The sequence below is a fragment of the Cariama cristata genome, unplaced genomic scaffold, assembly GCF_000690535.1.
Source record: "Cariama cristata isolate BGI_N322 unplaced genomic scaffold, ASM69053v1 scaffold37576, whole genome shotgun sequence".
Taxonomy (NCBI): Eukaryota; Metazoa; Chordata; class Aves; order Cariamiformes; family Cariamidae; genus Cariama; species Cariama cristata.
In genome coordinates this window covers 1-17900 of record NW_009624478.1, presented here as the reverse complement: position 1 = coordinate 17900, position 17900 = coordinate 1, and the positions used below count along the sequence as shown (strand labels likewise).

The 17900-nt window shown below is 48.3% G+C and overlaps 2 protein-coding genes across 2 annotated transcripts; one reads left to right on the top strand and one right to left on the bottom strand.

The window, feature by feature from the left end:
* The first annotated feature begins 2713 nt into the window (after positions 1 to 2713).
* On the top strand, positions 2714 to 5877 carry NOXO1 (NADPH oxidase organizer 1). Its single transcript, XM_009703185.1, has 7 exons — positions 2714 to 2788; positions 2902 to 2977; positions 3488 to 3668; positions 3933 to 4126; positions 4434 to 4547; positions 4836 to 4953; positions 5223 to 5877. The coding sequence occupies exons 1-7, from the start codon at positions 2714 to 2716 to the stop codon at positions 5875 to 5877; spliced, it is 1413 nt and encodes a 470-aa protein (XP_009701487.1).
* A 1396-nt stretch (positions 5878 to 7273) lies between these two features.
* On the bottom strand, positions 7274 to 17814 carry TBL3 (transducin (beta)-like 3; the record flags this gene model as incomplete). Its single annotated transcript, XM_009703184.1, has 21 exons — positions 7274 to 7553; positions 7713 to 7871; positions 8291 to 8362; positions 8601 to 8704; positions 9192 to 9250; positions 9672 to 9828; positions 10241 to 10311; positions 11099 to 11329; positions 11474 to 11624; positions 12301 to 12404; positions 12941 to 12999; positions 13477 to 13618; positions 13999 to 14195; positions 14624 to 14720; positions 15165 to 15240; positions 15572 to 15739; positions 16209 to 16293; positions 16807 to 16948; positions 17246 to 17293; positions 17566 to 17658; positions 17763 to 17814. Coding segments are annotated over 21 exons (2380 nt in total), but the record flags the coding sequence as incomplete, so codon positions are not given.
* Between the last annotated feature and the right edge of the window lie 86 nt (positions 17815 to 17900).

Sequence of the window (17900 nt, the reverse complement as noted above, 5' to 3'; positions counted from 1 at the left end):
CGCTCTCCCCCAGCCTGTAACGCTGCAGGCGGTTTTTGTGGCTGAATGTTCACATTGATTATGATGTTAACATGATGTTAACATTTGATCCTATGTTTTCCATGTCCCCCTTCTGCCTGAATTCCCTGAAAACGGTGAAAGACGGCAAAGCTTTTGGAACTAGGAATTGGCAAAACCGAGGCTGTTTCCTACTCTTCTTGTTTTCACCCACACCCGCAGTACCTGCCGACGTGGTCTGAACCTCCCCTGGCCATCTCCTGTGCATACAGATTGCTGCTCCTCTAGGATCTTAATTGTCTTCGGCTTTTCCCATTCAGGGTAAATGTGTTTAAAACTTTACGCTCTTGGAAAGACATTGTGGTTTGTGTTTGCTCTGAGACAAGAAACCAATCCAATGTGCTTTGTTGAGAGTCTTGGTTCCAGCTATTTCTGAAAGCCACATGACAGAGCCACGTACAGGCGAGCTTGGCCCTGGCTTGGCTGCGATGACGAGGAGTCGGTGAAGGGTTTTGCCACCTCGGAGACTGGTAGCTTCTAGGTAAGCACGATCGTAAAGAATAAGCTCACTGGATGAGGTGATTTCCTCCCTCTCTCCACAAAAACCTTACCTTTTGAGCCAGGTAGATTTAACAGCACGTGCTTTTGGTGGACCCTTTGTGAACAGAGGGATGGAGGGCTCTGATTCCGGGGCTGTGGAGGGCAGGGAGCTGCTTTGCATCGCCTTTCTGCAGGGCAGCTCCTGTTTGGTTTCACGAGCCAGGAAGCTCCCTGGAGATGCCATCGAAGGGGTTTTCCCACCAAGCGTGCGCACAGAACCAAAGGATCTCTGTGTAACTTTCCCTTCCCAACGGAGGACAGCTGCCCAGCAGCAGTAAATCGAACTGCAATGGAAACGCTGTCTTTGTCCCCAGAAACTGCCGTTCTGCTGTGCAGGAGCAGCCTCACGTGCTCATGAAACGCGAACCAAGGCCCTACTCACTGTATTTTCTGGCCATCCAGAAGGAATCTCGTTTGTCTTCCTATTCAGGTTCTGGGGGGCTTTTTTGGTAGATGAAAAACTATCCGCAGCTGTGGCTGAGGGTTTTGAGACACCAGGTGTAACTGGAAAATGAAAGGGAAGGCAGGGCTGAGCCTCTCAGTTTGGGCTCCAATAATGATAATGATTCAATTTAGGCTTCATCAAAGAAGAGGGGGAGGGAGGACGGAGCAGGCGGTTTGATCACACGGATGCCCATCAGCCAAGTCATAACCTGCGGCACGCTGAAGGCAGCAGTTCAGTGAAAGGACAGGCTTTGCAGGGCTGTAATTACCGGTCCTGCAGTGCCTCCGGGCAGCGCGAGCTGGTCCATGGCAAGAGCTCTTCGTCGCCCTGGGCGGGTATGGAGACCTGGCTCGACAAGGTGCTTAGAGCTCAGTCTCCATCATGTATTTGCACCTGAGAAGCTTTGGGATTTTTTCAGTTACACCTGGGGATGTGTTTCTTCATCCTTTGCTACAGCAACGTTGGCATCAGCATCTCCCACTAATTTCTGAGAGCATGCAAATACTGATATAGCTACCAGAAAGCCGTTTAAAGTGAAGTACCTTAGCAGATGGGACAAAGCAGTAACAAAACCAGCTAGCACACACATCAAGTCGTGCCTGATTTGCGCTTTATGACAAGCCACGGCCTTAATCAGTTTTGGGGACTGGTGTGCACGCAGCCCAAGCTGCAGGCAACTCCAAGAGGCACGTCCGTGCGATATAGCCGTAAACACAACACATCCACACCCAGAAACACATTTCAGTTCACAGGAGGTGTTGGTGCCCCAGTGACCTCCCCAACACCCAGGGATGATAAACAGACCCAGCCGCAGGGCCAGGCTCGCTTACCGGCAGCATTCTAGGGAGGATGAAATAAGATAAGATGCTTTTTCTCCCCAGCTCCCTGAACTGTGCCCTTGCCATCTGCACTCCGGAGTATTTGCATGTTACAAGCAGCGGGGCAGGTAAAACGCACGGGGAAGATTGCCAAATTATGGAATTTCTGCCAGTGTTACTGGGTGGAGGAGGAAGCACGGGAACGCCCGTGCCCTGCCTCCGGCTCCAGCATATGTAAGGACGGGAGTCGTGCCCGGAGCCTCATCTCTGCTCAGGCTCCCGCTGCCCCGGGGAGGGAGGAGCAGGCTTGGGGAAGATGAGCTGCAGCAGGTACCCAGTGGATGTGAAGGCTGTAGGCTTGATGCAGTGCAGAAAGCAGAAGGTACTTCAATGGTTTCTTCTGTTGTTTTGTTGTTTTTTTTTTCTCCTGAAATATTTACAAAACGGGAAACTAGAGGGCTTTTGGAGTTACTCTTACAGTGGTAAGCTTGCTCATTTCCCCGCAGTGTTGGGATTAGAGCCTTGCCATCTAGGACAGAGGTCTCTTGGACTTGGTTTTTAATGGGCTTAATAGCATAAGAAAGTGGTTATCTTGGATTCTGCTGTCTTTCTGTTCACAGTGTCATAAAATTCTTCCGGTTTCAACAATGATTATCCATTTGGGGCTTTAAAATTGAGGAAATATTTTTGTAGGTCTAACGTTTAATTTCATTTCTTAGTGTGACAGCCTTGCAGCCTGAAGCCAGAACTAAACCACAGGTCCTGGCAAATGCTGATTGCTTGAAAGCATCCAATATCGAACACTGTGATTTAAAAAATGCATTTCTTTTCCCTTTTATTTTTACAGAACTACATGATGTTTGTGTCTTGGTCAGATCAGAACAACATTCTCATCTACCGGACATTTGAAGACTTTAAGAGGTTCCATGTAAGTGAATATCTCCCTGAGAATAGGATTCCCATCCTGGGGAGGGGGGAAGGAGCCCAGCCGTGTGCCAGGGCTGCGAAGCATCACTGTGCTCTCCTTCTCCTCACTTTTAGAAAGAGCTGAAGAGAAAGTTCCCCATCGAGAGTGGCTCACTCAGGAGATCGGACCGGACAATACCCAGGTTTAAAGGTAAGGAGACAAAATCTCTGATAGACCAACAAACACGACAGAGCTGTCGGGGACAGTCGTTACTGATGACAAGCTTCAGTCTCTGAGTCCGACCTTTCTCTGGAACGCATTAAGAGCTCGCTCCTGCTCATGGCACGGTACTGCTGGGTTACAGCAATGTGCTTGGGTCTACTACAGACTTAAAATGACCCAGAAAGACTCTTTTTTTTTTTTTTTTTAAATAGATAATTGCACTTGGTAAATTAGTATTACACTTTAAGAACTGGCCCAGAGCTCCTTGCAACATTTAGGTGTGAACAAGGAAAAATTTTAGATATTCAAAAATTGTATCAGGAGCTATTAAAAATGACAGGGAGGCAGAGAGAGCTGCTGTCTCGGCTTCTTACAGCCGGGGCTTGGGTGGGGAAGGGGGTAGGTGAGGGCACCTCTGTGTCCACACAAAAGATGCGGCTCTCAAGGCACCCAGATCAGTTGTTGTCTTACACCAGCTTTGCTCTTGTTATTTTAAAGACGCAAATGTGAAGCAGAGGAAGAGTGGGAAGCTGAAGAGGTGCCTGGAGATACTGAAACTGCTGGAAACTTACTCCCAGGAGCTGCTGAAAACCGATGTTAAAATCTCCCAGGGTGAAGATGTGATTCAGTTTTTCAAGGCACAGACCCAAGACCTAGATCCCTCCTTTCCTGAAAACAGGTATGAAATCATATTTGTGATTTTTGTTTGTCTGTGTCTGCATGAAACAGAAATGTAACAGAATACATGTGGAAGAGAAACAGCGGTCCCATACTGGGGCAGCAGAGCAGGGAAGTTCTACTGCATGCTTTAATGCGTGTTTATGTTGTTTCTAATGCCTAAGCTTTTCTTAGCCTACTGCATAGATGATTTTACCAAAATTAATACTAAACTCAACCTTCCATGTGAGTTTTCAGTAAACTGATATTAAACTTTACTTTTCAGTGTTGTGATCATGCCGTCAGAAATTGGAGGGGAAAAGAAAAACCAGCCGCGGCAGCAGCTCTCCTCTATTACACATCCTCAGGCATCCCAGAGCTACAGGTGCATTGAAACCTTTGAAACCAAAGACACAAAGAACAAGACTTTCAAAGTCGCCAAGAAGGAAATAGTTGAAGTGTTAATCAAGGACATGACCGGTATGCTTGAGAGCGATTCTTCAGTTTCAGGGATGGATGGTGTAGATTGATTCATAGCTTGGCAAATGCTGAGTGGGCAGCGTCATGGGTGGGGGTGGGTGGTTTGTACATGTGGTGGGCTTACCCGGATTTACACAGGAGGAAAGAACAAAGCGTCAGTCAGCACGGCATTGCCAGGCACTGAGCCGCTCTGCAGAACATCCTTCCTGTCTCTAGTGGCAGAGCAGCCCCTACCTGGGGATTACGGTCAGCCGGCTTCTTGCAGGTTGTCAAAACCCTGGGTTTTTTTTTTCCCTGTTTGCTACAGGCTGGTGGCTAGTGGAAAATGCAGATAAGCAGATAGCCTGGTTCCCAGCCCCATACCTGGAAGAGATTGACATCCACAAGGACATCCAGAATGCCTTGAGCTCAAATGAGGAGAGTAAGTCTGCTTCTGATCCCTGGGACACCACATTCCTCCTTCAAAAAATGAGTTCTGCAAAAACCCCACCACTTTAACCACTGCTTGGAGTCCCTGCCTGGCTCTCTGGAGCTCTGACTCTTCTGATCAGCTCTGCCACCAGCTGTGGGTCTCTGAGCAGATCAGTCACTCAGGGGGACACTTGCCCTGCAGCTCTCGCTTGCTCCCCAGGGCTGCTGAGCTGCTCTGTCACAGCGACAGAGGCATTTTCTCCGCAAGGCAAAAACAGCCTCCCCCTTCTCTCTGCAGGCAGCCTGTACTTCGTTGTGCGGGCCTACGAGTCTCAGAAGGCAGATGAGCTCTCGCTGAACAACGGCGTCATCGTGGAGGTGGTCAGGAAATCTGATGATGGCTGGTGGCTGATCCGGTAAGGAGGCTTTTCCGAAGCTCTCATTCCCCAAGGGTGCCGGTTACCTGTTGTGGGTGCTTCTTGCCTGCTCTTCCCCAGGCAGGGTGCAGAGGACCTCCCCCCAAGTTGTCTGCCCCTGGCTGGGGACGGTCTTCCCCTTCTTTGTACCCCGTGTGCAGCACTGGGCTGAGTCCTCTCCTGCTTCCCCTGGGTGCTCTGCTCCCTCCCCTTGGTCTGAGCTGCGAGAAGGGCTCTTTTCAGCATTGCTTTTCATCCTTCCCCCTCAGATACAATGGCCGTACCGGCTACTTGCCCTCCATGTGCCTCCAGCCCTACAAGAATCCTCATCACAAGCTCCAGACCATCATAAGCTGCGGGCTCAATGTCTCCACCCCGAACCTCTGCTCCTCCCTGATGGGTTCCCAGCCCCAGGGTGAGGCCACAGGACAGCGCAGGGTGCAGGCTAGCTCTTCCCTTGACCGGACAGAAGAGGATGTGAGCTCTCTGAGAAGCAGATCAAGGTCTCTGCCCAGGGCCAGCTCCACCCCGGACCTGGAGTCAGACAGCTCGTCCCTCAGCTCGGGGAGCAGCAGCGAGCAGGACGGCCGGCTGAGCTGGAAGCCCGACTTGTCAAGATCTCTGCCCGAAGTTGAGCAGGCCAGGAGCTCTCCCCTGGGGCATGCCTTGGCCTCGCACAGCAGCAAGTCTCCACATCTCACCCACAAGGACAGGAACGATTCTGGCTTTGTGGAGTCATCTGCAGGTGATCTAAGTTACTCCCTCACTGACCCAGACTTGGCCGCTTGTGTCCCCAAGGTCCCCGTGCGTCCCTCAGCCCACGAAATCCTCCAGAAGTGCAGCACCGTCACGAAGCGAGCCGTGCAGCAGTCTGCCTCCCGGCCGGCACTCCAAGCTCTGCTCCCTCTCCCAAGTGTGCACTAGTGCCCCCGGGGGGGCACAGACCCAGCCCTGGGCCAGCACCACGACCGAGAGCCAAGCACCCTCCTTGCCAAAGTCCCGCAGGAGCCAGGGGCAGTGGTGTGGGGAGGGTCAGGACTTGAGACTGTCGCTTTCCAAGGACACGGTTAGGTCCCAAGGAACACGCGCGCAGACATCGCCGCCGTGTCCTTGGAAACACTGATTCATGCTGCAGCTTGCACAGGGAGGCCGGGGAGCCAGGAGGGGCTTTACTGGAGTTAGCAGGAGGGGATTTAGTGGTTTAACTTATCAGGGGACTCACGGCAGCTGCGGATCTGGCAGCTCCTGTGTCAGTTAGAGGTCACTTCAGATTCAGTTAATTCTCCCTCAGGCAGGTATTTATCCTGCAGTGTAGTATGTGAAAATGTCACAATCGTTCTTGCGTTATTCCCCGCGCCGGGGCTAGCTGGCAGAGCGCGCAGCCACCCTGGAGAGCGGAGTGAAACCCAGGCAGAGTAAGCGACTGAGTCACCCAGGAAATCCAGAGCTACAGGGATTGGTATGGGGTAGGGGTGGGATGTTGCAGCCATGTGAGTGCCTTTTTTTTTTTTAAAGGTTAGGTCAACCTGAGTAGTGGAAAACTGGCCATCAAATATCAGAATTGGCTGGATCTGCTGAATAGCTGTGAGAACAAAAAACCCTGTTGGGCTAGGAACCTCACCAAAATGGTTGTAGTGCAGCTTGTTTCCCAACTGGGTAAGGGGGCCAGAGCTCATTTTTATGAACAAAACATTCCCCTTTCAAGGGGGTCTAATAGTTACTGAAACTCACAGCAATTCTCATCCTAAACTTGTTTGCTAGAATTGAGTTAGAAAAATAGTCATAGGAAAATTTAACACTTTTATATAGATTGCTACCTTTAATTTTAGTGATTCTCCCAGGTATCTGTTAAGTTTATTGAAACAAGCAATTTAACCAACTTGTGAGGTGTTTCTGTTGTTCTAAATTTTATACAATTTTGTCTTGGAAATAAAATACATGTAAATATCTATGAAGACTGCTTTTTATAATTTAAAAATTTGGTAGTTGGGGAATTAAAATTGTGCTTATCTCCCTCCCGGGTGCTAACATTTGGGGTGGGCACAGGTGAGAGACCTGCCATGGTCCAGGCTGCGTTCTGCCCAAGCAAAGAAAATATTCAGTGATACAACACTGATGGCCTAGCTGGGCTTTGGGATGTGACAGGACATTGCCAACAGTGTCTCCCAACTCCGTAAAGTCTTTAAATCCCCAGTAAAGACCAACTGCTCTTTCAGAGCCAGGTTCTGCCTTTTCTCCCCATCAAGCACTGTTCAGGCACCTGGGCCTGAGAATTCAGGGTGAGAAAACACAAAGGGAAACCACAGCTTGGCCAAAGAAACAACCCTTTCCTCTCATTAAGCCCCAAGGAGACTGAATGCCAGACTTGTTTTAGAAATTAAAATTAAAAAAATTTATTATAAAATACAGGAATAGTCCAGTTGCCGTACCTGGTGGGAAAGCAGTTCAGACTCTCGCCTCCGGAAAGAGCAACTGGTGGGAGGAGGCTCACGAAGTCAAGTCTTCCTGCTGGGCTGCATCGGCCAGCCTCATGTTTTGCCACATGAAATCAATGAACATGGAGGCCTGCAGCAATCGGCTCAGTCTCTGAAAATGGCGCTCTGCAAAGAGAGAAATCCAATGGTCCACATCACAGGAGACAAAACTCACCAGAACAGGGTGCAAAAATCTCTCTTCTCTTTAGACCAAGGCAAACAGGGAATATTCCCAACACAGGAGGAGACCTCGGGCTCACAGCCCATCCCTGCAGCATGACTCACCGGTGTAAGGCAGCAGGGACTCCACAGCAGATTTAATGCCCGAGTACTGCAGGAGGCTGTCCGGTGCTTCGTGCTTCAGGAGGGTTTCAATGACAGCTTGGGCCTCATGGCAGTTTCGAGAGTTTGTATTCCACGTCACCAAGAACGTTAACACTGCCTCTAGGGAGGAAGGAAATTTGTACATGCTGGCTATGCCACAGGCGCTGGCATGCAGGAGATGCCGAGTTAAGAAAGCGTCTCCTGCCTTACGGAGCGGGTCAGGTCCCGCACACCGAGACTGATGAGTCCAGAGGGGCAGAACAAGCACACACAGAACCGTTTCTTGAGCTGCCACAGGGACACCCTAATCACGGGGGCGGTGAGGCCAGGCAAAGCCACCCACACAGCTCAGAGCAGTTTCTGGGGTGCGCCCCGAGCAGCACCCTAACCAAGAAGCTGGCCCTGGGCAGCAGTTGGGCCTGAGGGTGGTGGGAGCTCAGGGGTAAACACAGAGAAGGGAGATTCTTCTTTTATTTTCAGTTGAGAAAACAAGCCCTGAACCTGAAATGTTGTAGCACTTAGGCCATGTTGCAACAAACCTTTCTGATCCTTCCGGAGCCGAACAATGTTCTCTTCCAAGTGCTTTCTCCCGTCAGTTTCCTTGAGGATGGCTGCAGAAAAGAGAAAGGAAGAGTCTGTGCAAGAGTCCAGCCCATGCACCCATGGGCTGAGAGCAGGGAGACTGTTTGCCATCTGGAGTGATCTCACTTAGGAAAACGGCAGTCGTAGGAGAAAGGCAAAACTGAGGCTTTTAGACAATCAGACTTTGTCGTATTGGTCTACTTGGAAGAGATGTTCTGGAAAGCAGAGAGGGCAGAAAAACACCTTCGGAGCATAATGTGGACTCACCTTTGACCACCATCAACACTGTGTGCGGACGATCCAGAGAGATTGCCAGTCCTAAAGCTTTGAGATATCTTTTCTCATGAAGCAGGTTAGAAAGCTCTTGCTCTCTGGAAAACAAATCAGGGTCAAGAGAGCGAGACAAATATTTGGTTGGTGGAAAAAACCGCTATACAGAAAGTAGATTTGGCAATAATAGTGTGCAGAGGTTTAACGCCAAGAAGTTAATATTGTTTGCCAATGAATGCCTCAGTGCCCTCACTGTGCAGATAATTACCCTGGCACGTTCAAGGGCTCCCTGAACTATTCCGTGCTGGCTGAAGCAGGAGAAAGTAGGTTTCTGCAGTTTGACTTTGCTTGTCCCAGCAGTGCATAAACACGGAACTAATCAATTGCCAAGCTGACAGTATTATAGCAAGGCTTCGCAGGAACTAAAGATAAACTACAAAGCCGAAGAGACTACTGTGCCTTGACAGTCTCTAAATAGCTAAATGATGTAATATTCCGATTAGATCGAGCTGGATGGCTCGAAGTGTGGACGGTTTCACTGGTCAGAGTTTGTCTTTCACAGCTCATTATTGCACAAGACCAACTTACTTCATAATCTGCTCCTCCTGTTTAGCTTGCGCCTCCTTCTCTTCAATTTCAGTGACATCCTATAAAAAGCCAGCACACAACTTTGTCAAATCTTGCTTTAATACAGGTGAACTCTTACTTGGCCATGAAGTGATTGGGAGAGCAGTTTCTGCAGCAAGATCTCTAGGTCAAGTAATTTAAGTGTTAAATCCAGCAACTCCCAACTTCCCTCCAAAACACCTTCAGAACACCAGCACTGGGCAGGCTGCTAAGGCCCATCTGCTGTTCCTTTTACAACATCAACTGGGGAAATACAGTATGGCCAACCCCCCGCCCCAAACCCCAAGATATGCCTTACTGACCCAATTTCAAAGTGCAGAAAATGAGGAGAGCATGTGTCACGCTGGAACAGAGAGGAACAAGCCACTGGGATCCTGAGCTCTCCAACTGCGTTCTGATTACCAACCCAGAGAGGAAACACAGAAAGACCCCGCACTGTACCTTCCACAGTGTGATGCAGGAGTCACTGGATGCCGTTACAACCATATCATCTTGCTTGTTAGAGTGAAGACCCCAGATTTTATCTTCATGACCATCTAACGTTTTCACACACTCATTTGTTTTAATTGTCCAGAGTTTTAAGAGACCATCAGAACCGCTTTTGGAAGAGAAAGAAACACAACAAAAAGAATCACTGGATAGATCCATTCTTGCTCTGCCCCACCTCAAATACCAGATAAACTTGTCGCATTTCAACACCTTTCAAACAGGAGCAGAATTAACCAAAAATGTCAAGGGCAAGATGCGCCCTTAGCTCTACCTAACTATAGTGTATGCACCAGCTCAGCAATGTCACAGCAGGGAACTAGAATCCACAGTGTAACCAGAGAAAAGCAAGATAATTTAGCCCCTGTAGACAGTTTGGCATAAAAACGGCATCTTCCTATCAGTCTTCCCAAAACTAAATCCATTGCACAAGACTCTTCCCTCTTGCTGCTGATACCAGCTAAATGATTTCTCTTCTGATTAGTTTTGGCATCTTCCTCTAGACACCTGGTGTAGGCACTTACCTGCTGAGCAGTTGCGTTCCTCGGCTTACAAAAATGATCTTCAGTACAGAGGCATCGTGACCTTCAAAGGTCTGGAAAATAGAAAGGAAGCTGAAAAGTGTCAGAGTCGTTGCCAGGCCTTTCGAGAGAGTCCTCTTTCAAGAGGATGATATTTACTGCTAAAGGCCAACTAGGTCAGTTCCAAATAGCAGCCTCTATCCTTGGGACTTCTACTGTAGGTTGAGGGCAGTAGGAAATGACTTGTCCCCATGGCATTTCTTCAAACAACCTGCTCGCTTAAACTTTCTGCCAAGGTCGTATTGCAAATGGTCTGAACGCTGGGGCCAACTGCAGAGGCTATCTCCCAAAAAGGTTGATTCCCCGGCCACTGCACGAAGCCCCCATTCAGTGAGGGAAAACTGCTAGGCAGAATGCAGCATGGAGTTAGCAACTGCCTTCTCATGGTCTTCGTGAGACACTACCGGACTGGAAAGATACACTCTGCTATGAAAAGCGAGTCTGAAATTTAAACTTGTGTGTTTTTCCTTCATGGCCACAGCTGTGTCAGGCAAAGCTAGCTTTCTTTCAATAGCGCAGATGTGCTCTTCCCCTGTGATCAACCATGTTGCTTGTTGGTTAGCGAGAAAAGAAAGATCACTTGAGCACTGGGCAGACGCTCTTGTCCTGGAGCTTTGCATGCAGCTCACAGATCCAAGATCTGGAGAAAAAGGCTAGACCTGGATAGCTCTTCCTTCAGCATGGCCACGTTGCTACATTTCAGCTGCATTAACTAGCACATACTTTTTTGAAGCAGCCTCAATCAATCCCTGCAGCACGCAAGGGTTGCCTAGAGCAAGGAGCAGTCTGAGTTCTCATTACCTTCAGACAACTGAAGTCCCGAAGACCCCAAAGCTTCAGGGTCCCATCTGCTGAAGAGGTGGCCAAGATCTGATCCACTGGGGAGAACTGCACACACCAGATTCCACGCTTATGTCCAGTGAAGACACCCAGCAAAGAGCAATCAGAACAGGACCACAGCTTGGCCAGCCGATCCTGCGAGCCTGTGGCAATCAGCTTGTCATTTGGAGAAACTGCCACGCTGTTTATGTCCTAGAGAAGTCACACAAGTACAGAGAGTACAAAGTAGTTTAAGTCTTTTCTCTAGCTGTCAGACAAGTAATAAATGTTGGGTGCAACACAGGAAAGAAAGATTTAAGCACTAAAAGCATGTTCTTACATCAGGTGGAGTTTTACCTTGTCATGACCCCTCTCAGTCACTTTTGCATGAAGGGTTTCTGGACTGGAGATCAAGGCTGCTTTTGCTTTGGAAGTGAGGGATTCCGGGATATTCCAGATCTTGATTGTGCAGTCCTGGCTGCTGGTTACTATGAAGCTTTCTTTCAGTCTGAAAGGAATAAAAATGTCAAGTGTAAGAAAGCAAAACAGTGGCTTCCCCTGCACAGAAGAAAAAAAAGGCCTTCTCCTCCCCTACCAGGATCTACACACATTCAGTCACTGCCAGGATGTGAAATGGAGTGCTTTAATGCTTTTTCAAGCTGTCTTTCATTTTGCTTAGGTCCCTGGGATAGCCTCCAGCAATTCAGACATGAGGCAAGAGCACTGTTAGCTCTCTTCATTTACAGACAAAGGTATACGGCAGCTCTTGAACAGGCAAGCTGGGCTTCCAGACTGTTAGGCAGCAAAAAGAAAGGAGAAGAGCTGACAAACAGACAGGCTGTTCATGCAAGCACCTTCGTAGACACATTCCCTTCACTCCCCAGCCCTCCTCTCCAGATCACTCAAGCTTTATCTGGCATCTTATCCATCTGCTGCTCTTTAAGGGAAATAGGAGTTAGACTATCAAAGATATGCAAACTTCACAACTTATGGATAGATAGATGTGCATCCAAAACAAAAAAATCATCCTTCCTTCAAACTTGGAGCACCATGACAAGCCAGGACCAGGAATGAGAAACAGCATGGCTCAGAGGTAGGCATCCACCAAAGCATTCACTCCGAGGAACAGCAAAGCAGCCACGGCTCATGCTTGCAAAGGGAAACCCTTGTCCGATTTTTATTACCTTGAGCAAGAGACAGCGCCTACCCCATGGGCATGACCCAATCCTTGAGCAACACAGACCACCCTTCCATCTTTGTGCATTCGCCAGACTCGAAGGCTTTTGTCCTATAAGGGGAGAGGACAGAAACAGCTGCGCTTTTTTGACAAGTGATTGGTTCCCCATCCATTCACCACATCTTTGAGCCCGACTATTCACTTATTTTCAAGCTTGAACTGTTGCCTGCATTTGTCAGTGTGGGTGAGGGCAGACACAGCAAACACAGTGCGCTGCACTCTGGGATTCCAGCGTGGAGGTTTATTTCTGGGTGTATCAGGGCAGTTGGCGCCTTTTCTTCCAACACAGTTTTGTATGCACCACTCCCCATCAGCCTCTCACTAATGACATCTCTGAACTCTAACGCAAGACCAAGGCGCTTGGAGAATGAGATATCTCCTTTCAGACTAATAAAATACAATCAATCACATTTCCCCAGGGACAACATTAAAAAGGGACAGTGGAAGAACCTTGTATTTGAGGGATGTAGCAGACAAGAATTCCATTTGAACAAACCCCCTTTCTGGATTGCCAAAAAAGAATACAGCTCTGCCCATAAAGATCACTAGAAGTGAAGACTTCCATTAAATGAAAAAAACTAACACACCTTAGCACAGCTGACGAACATCAGGCCTTTTCTGAAGACATCCAAAGCAAGAATTGTTTCTAAACAGAAGAAAAAACAGCTGGATGCAAAGTAACACTGAAATTGGACAACAGAAACACGTGAATTAATGAGTCCACCGCTTACTGACTGGGGGACAGGTTTGGGACACTCGGGACACACCATACCCACACTCACTACGGAGCGACTGGCTGCTTATGGCACTGGTGCAAGTCTGTCACTTGCAACCACAAAACTGCATTCAGAGCTCGCGCTCACATACATCTTTAGCTCTGATTTAAATTGATCTTACTGCTAGTGAAAGGGACTGAACTGACAGACCTGGAAAAAGAAAAGTAGTGTTTGCAAAACCAGGACAGCATAATTTATCCTTTCTCCACATAGCTCCAAAACCCATTGGGATGCTCTTCCAGGGAGAACTCAAGGATTTCAGTCTCCACATAAGAGCTGTGAGAGAAGCTGGATAAAGAAATAACTTGCACATCTCCCACCCACCCACAGCAGAGCTGACGACACACCTGTGTGGCCATACAGGATCTGGCAGTGTGATGTTGCCAGTTCAAACACTTTCAGCTGAGGGCTGTTGGTAGCCACAACAATGTGAGAATCACCAGGCCCAAGGAACTTCACATCCAGAACCTCATCATTGTAACCTGCAAGCTGAGGATGGCAGAAGAGAAACAGTTTAACAAGGAAAAGTCAGCTCGTTAAAGAAGTACTGAATGGCACCATGCTCAGTGAGGCTGCATTATGGTTACTTTTCATTTAACAGTGGATACAAAGATCTTTTTTACATATAAGCTGGGGCACGAGAGGGATTTCTGGCTAGGCCTGTTCTGCTTTCTTTTTCCTATGCTTGTCTGTGCAATATTCCTCCAAAAAACCCCACCAGTGAAATTTGCTTTCTGGCTTGTAACCAAGGAACAATTAAAGAACAGGCAGGAGACAAGGGCACCCCTGGACAAAGCTTTCACCAGAAGCAGAGCTGATCCTAAAGTATGGATAAAGGAAGAGGGAAAGGGAGGGATAAGGGTTGTTACCTGCTTCCTGAGCTGAAGAGTCTGAGCATTGTATAAAACAATGTTGTGTTCCACGGACACCGTGACAATCTCATTTCTCTCGGGCACAAGCATGCACTGGGTGAGACTGCGCTCGCTGGCCTCCTCCTTCAACTCAAAGGGCACAGGCTGGGTGTACACACAAGCAGCTGTAGCAACTTCCCAAACTTTCAGGACGCCTAACAAAAACGATGATACCAGTTGTCTGTCAGAACCGCTGTTTTAGACAGTGATCATCCAAAGAATATAGAACAAACCCTGGGCTTGCCTGCTGGAAAAAGCTATGCAGCTTTAAGGCAGGACTGCGAAGAGATCCAATCACAATGGCACGATGGGCCACAAAGTTTTTTGTCTTCAGTCCAAATCAAACTTTATTGTAGTTTGAAAACATACATAGTTAAGGCTCCGCAGCATGCCTGATCAATCCTGTTCATCCACCATTGTCAGAGGAACTCAGGAGAAGGCTCTGCTGTGCAGCCCTCAGGAGTTCAGCCCAAGGCTTCCGCTACACAAAGGTGGCACATCCCAGGAGTAACAGCAATGCAGCACCTCAAGGACCGCACTTCCTCAGCCTCCAACTCTGGCAGCAACGCGCCAGGACACTCACCTTTGCTGCCAGCTGTGACAAAGTGCAACCCTTTTTTCTTCACACCCAGTTGAGAGAAATCTCCCTTGTCAGGTAACAAGATGGCAGTTTCCACACTCTGCAAGAGAGTTGGCCAAACACCAGCTGAGCACAAGGGACCAGAGTCTCATTTCAGCAACCAGGGCTGTGCAACAGCCTGCTAGTGCCAACAGACGCATGCACACCACACTCCACTGCCCCAGACCGCGTGGCTACTGAGGACAGGCAGGCAGATATAACGAGAACTGTTTTTCCATGACTGTCCTTCCTTCCTCCTCCAGCACTGGGGCAGTGGAGGCAGCAGCGGCATATATTTCATCAAACTGCCCAGGCACAACCACACCAAGCAAAGAGAGAAAGAAAATGAACAGCTTTAGACTCAGAGTTTTAAGCCCTTTGGAAAGTACAAGGGATAGAAACCTGATTTCACAATATATAGGAACCTAAAGAGGGAGAGGTACCATAGGACTGTGACCTCAAAATGACAAAGGATCTCAAAGGAATAAATGAAATGCCATTTCACCTCGTAGACAGGGACGGTTCGTTTACTTTCTCTGGTTTTCAGGTCCCACACCATGCAGATTTTATCACGGCCAGAACTGCAAGTTAAGAGGGCAGTTTCAGTGGCAAATCCATTCAACTTGGGCTCTCGGAGAACTTGAACTCCAAGTGCAAATTTGGAATAGTAGTTCAACACCTCTCTGAGGATGCCCATGTGAAAGAAAACACCTGCCTTCCATGCGGCAGCACAGTATATTGCCAGAAACCCAAGGGCTGACACCCTCAGTTACTCTCTTGTATGGTCAAGCAGAGACTGAACACTTGTAGCAGTCTTTCTCCTCACACAAGAACCTTCCCAGACCCTACAGAAACACACAGTCTCTTGCAGCGTAAACAGGAGAGAAAGGCTAAGCCTCTGCAAGGTTTTACCTAATGAGAGTGTTTCCATCTGCAAACGCCAGTGAGGTGATAGCACTGAAGTGGCCGTCCAGCATAGCAACACACTTGCTGGAATTCAGGTCCCAGATGCGGATTTTGTAGTCAATTGAGGATGAGAAGAGTTGCAGACGGGAGATATCAGGGTGGAACTCAACGAGGCTAGACAGAAGGAGACGCACTTGAACAGGACAGGAATAAACTATCTGGCATGGTAGCATTAGCCCAACATTTAAATAAATATACATTCTACACAAAGAGTTCAACAGATCAACAGACAGGAATTTATAAGAGGACTTTCTTTGTAGGACTTCATTCCTCTGCCACCCACCAGAAAAACTTACAACTGATCTTTGCCAGTCTTTCCACGTTCTTGAAGTACATCAGTTAGCAAGCACAGATATTCTATTTAGATCCCAACAAATTTCTTGACCAAACTGCTTCCTCTCTGGCCTAAAGTCAGTCATAGCCCTGCTCCTTCACTAGACACCTCAAAAGTCAGGAAGCAGAAGAGCCCAGAACCTGCTCAGAATGGGCCTTTATATTCCGTTAACTCAAGACAGTTCACACCAATCCCAGTGTCCAAGCACCACACTAATGCCAGCAACTGAAAAATATGACTCATCCTTACTGTACAACTCCTGAAGATCCTTTTAGGTTGTGTGTGCAGTACTGTTTGACCATGTCCCAGATCTTAATGGTGCTGTCGCAGCCACCTGGGAAAAGAAGGGCATATAAGAATGAACTACAGAGAGAGACACGGGACGTCCAACATATCAGCACGTGTAAAATTTCATGGGTTGCAAAGGCAGCAGAAAAAAAATTAATCCAATAATAGCCACCCACGTCAAGAGAAGTCCATGGAGCACCTCGCGCTTTCAGAGAGCTGGGCAAAACCTGACTGCTCAGTCAAACCTGAAGTACAATTAAGTTATAGGTCATGCCTAACCTCCATCTCCAAGAGTCCCTGTTCTACACCAGGATAACTATGCCGCACTGTCTCACAGATGCCTGATATTTATCAGCATTTTGCCAAGTAAATTTTAGATAGAGCACTGAAAGGGTCCCTTGTCTGTCAAGACGTCATTTCTATTTAAGTAAAACCTCTTCTGATTATGTCTGAATTCAGGAGATCACCACCTCACGCTGTCCAGCTGAGCTAAATTATTCAAAAGCAGAAGGGACCCTCAATATCATTCCCATCGCGTGCCAGTGAAATAGAACCGTACCTGTGGCTAACAATGTTGAAGTAGAGTCAAAGGCCATGCTAGCAACTGGCGCTATGTGCACGGCTTTCCACGTGCGAACACACTCGTTCTCTCGCCAGTTCCACTGCTTCAGCAAAAGGGCTCGGCTCCCTGTCACGAGGATCTATGTAAAAGCAAGGTGAAGGAAAACACGATTAACTATAAATTTGATTTCAATTGCTTTCAGTGCCTGCACACACAAAGCACAGAAAAGTGAGTTGCTATGACTCTCTCGAAGCTCAGTCTCTCAGCATTCCTCTGACTTGAGCCCAGAAGGGGAGAAAGATGGAAGAGCCTGAGAAGACTCCGCAGTGATCTCTGGAAATGCAGTGCACTTCCAGGCGGAGTAGCCTTCAGTGTTCACCAGCTTTATCAGGAGGCCTGACAGAGCAGCACAGAAAACCACAAAGCAAACACATACCTCATCATCAGGGCTAACAACAAATGAACTGATATCCTCTTCGTCATCCTATAAAAATGAAAGGTAAAAAATCCAGTTAAACCACCTGTGGAGTGCCCTCAGAACTCCCTTCTCCACACGCTTCTGCTGACACTGAGTGCAGCCAGCAGCTCCCAGCTGCGCTTTGAGACAATACAAATAACATCAGTCTGTATTTAAAACCATTCTCGTCCTCCCCTCCGCTTCTCACTCTTGGAAGCTTTAGATCAACAGCCGGTGATAGCGGTAAAATGCCCCAGAAGCAGCTTCATCACCCATCAGCAGAGGCTGGATCTCCTCACCTGCTGGAGGCTGTAGAGAGCTCCTGTCTCTACATCGATGACATTCAGCTTGGTCCCACAGGGGCAAAACATGAACTTTCCATCTCGGTTTATCTGGAGAAAAGGCAACAGAAAGCAGGAATTTCAGAGCGGGGGAGCGGGGTATTCCCACCCCTGCCCCTCACTGCCTCAGGTCGGGGGGCAGAGGCAGACATTACCTGGACTCGCCCTCCTTTGTAGAAAGGCTCGATTTTCCTCGACACGGCGTAGCTGGAAGGAAAAGAGAGAAACGCGCAGACCGGCAGTTAAACCAAACCCGCGGCGGCCTGTTAGCCCCCGACCGCGAAGCCCCAGGG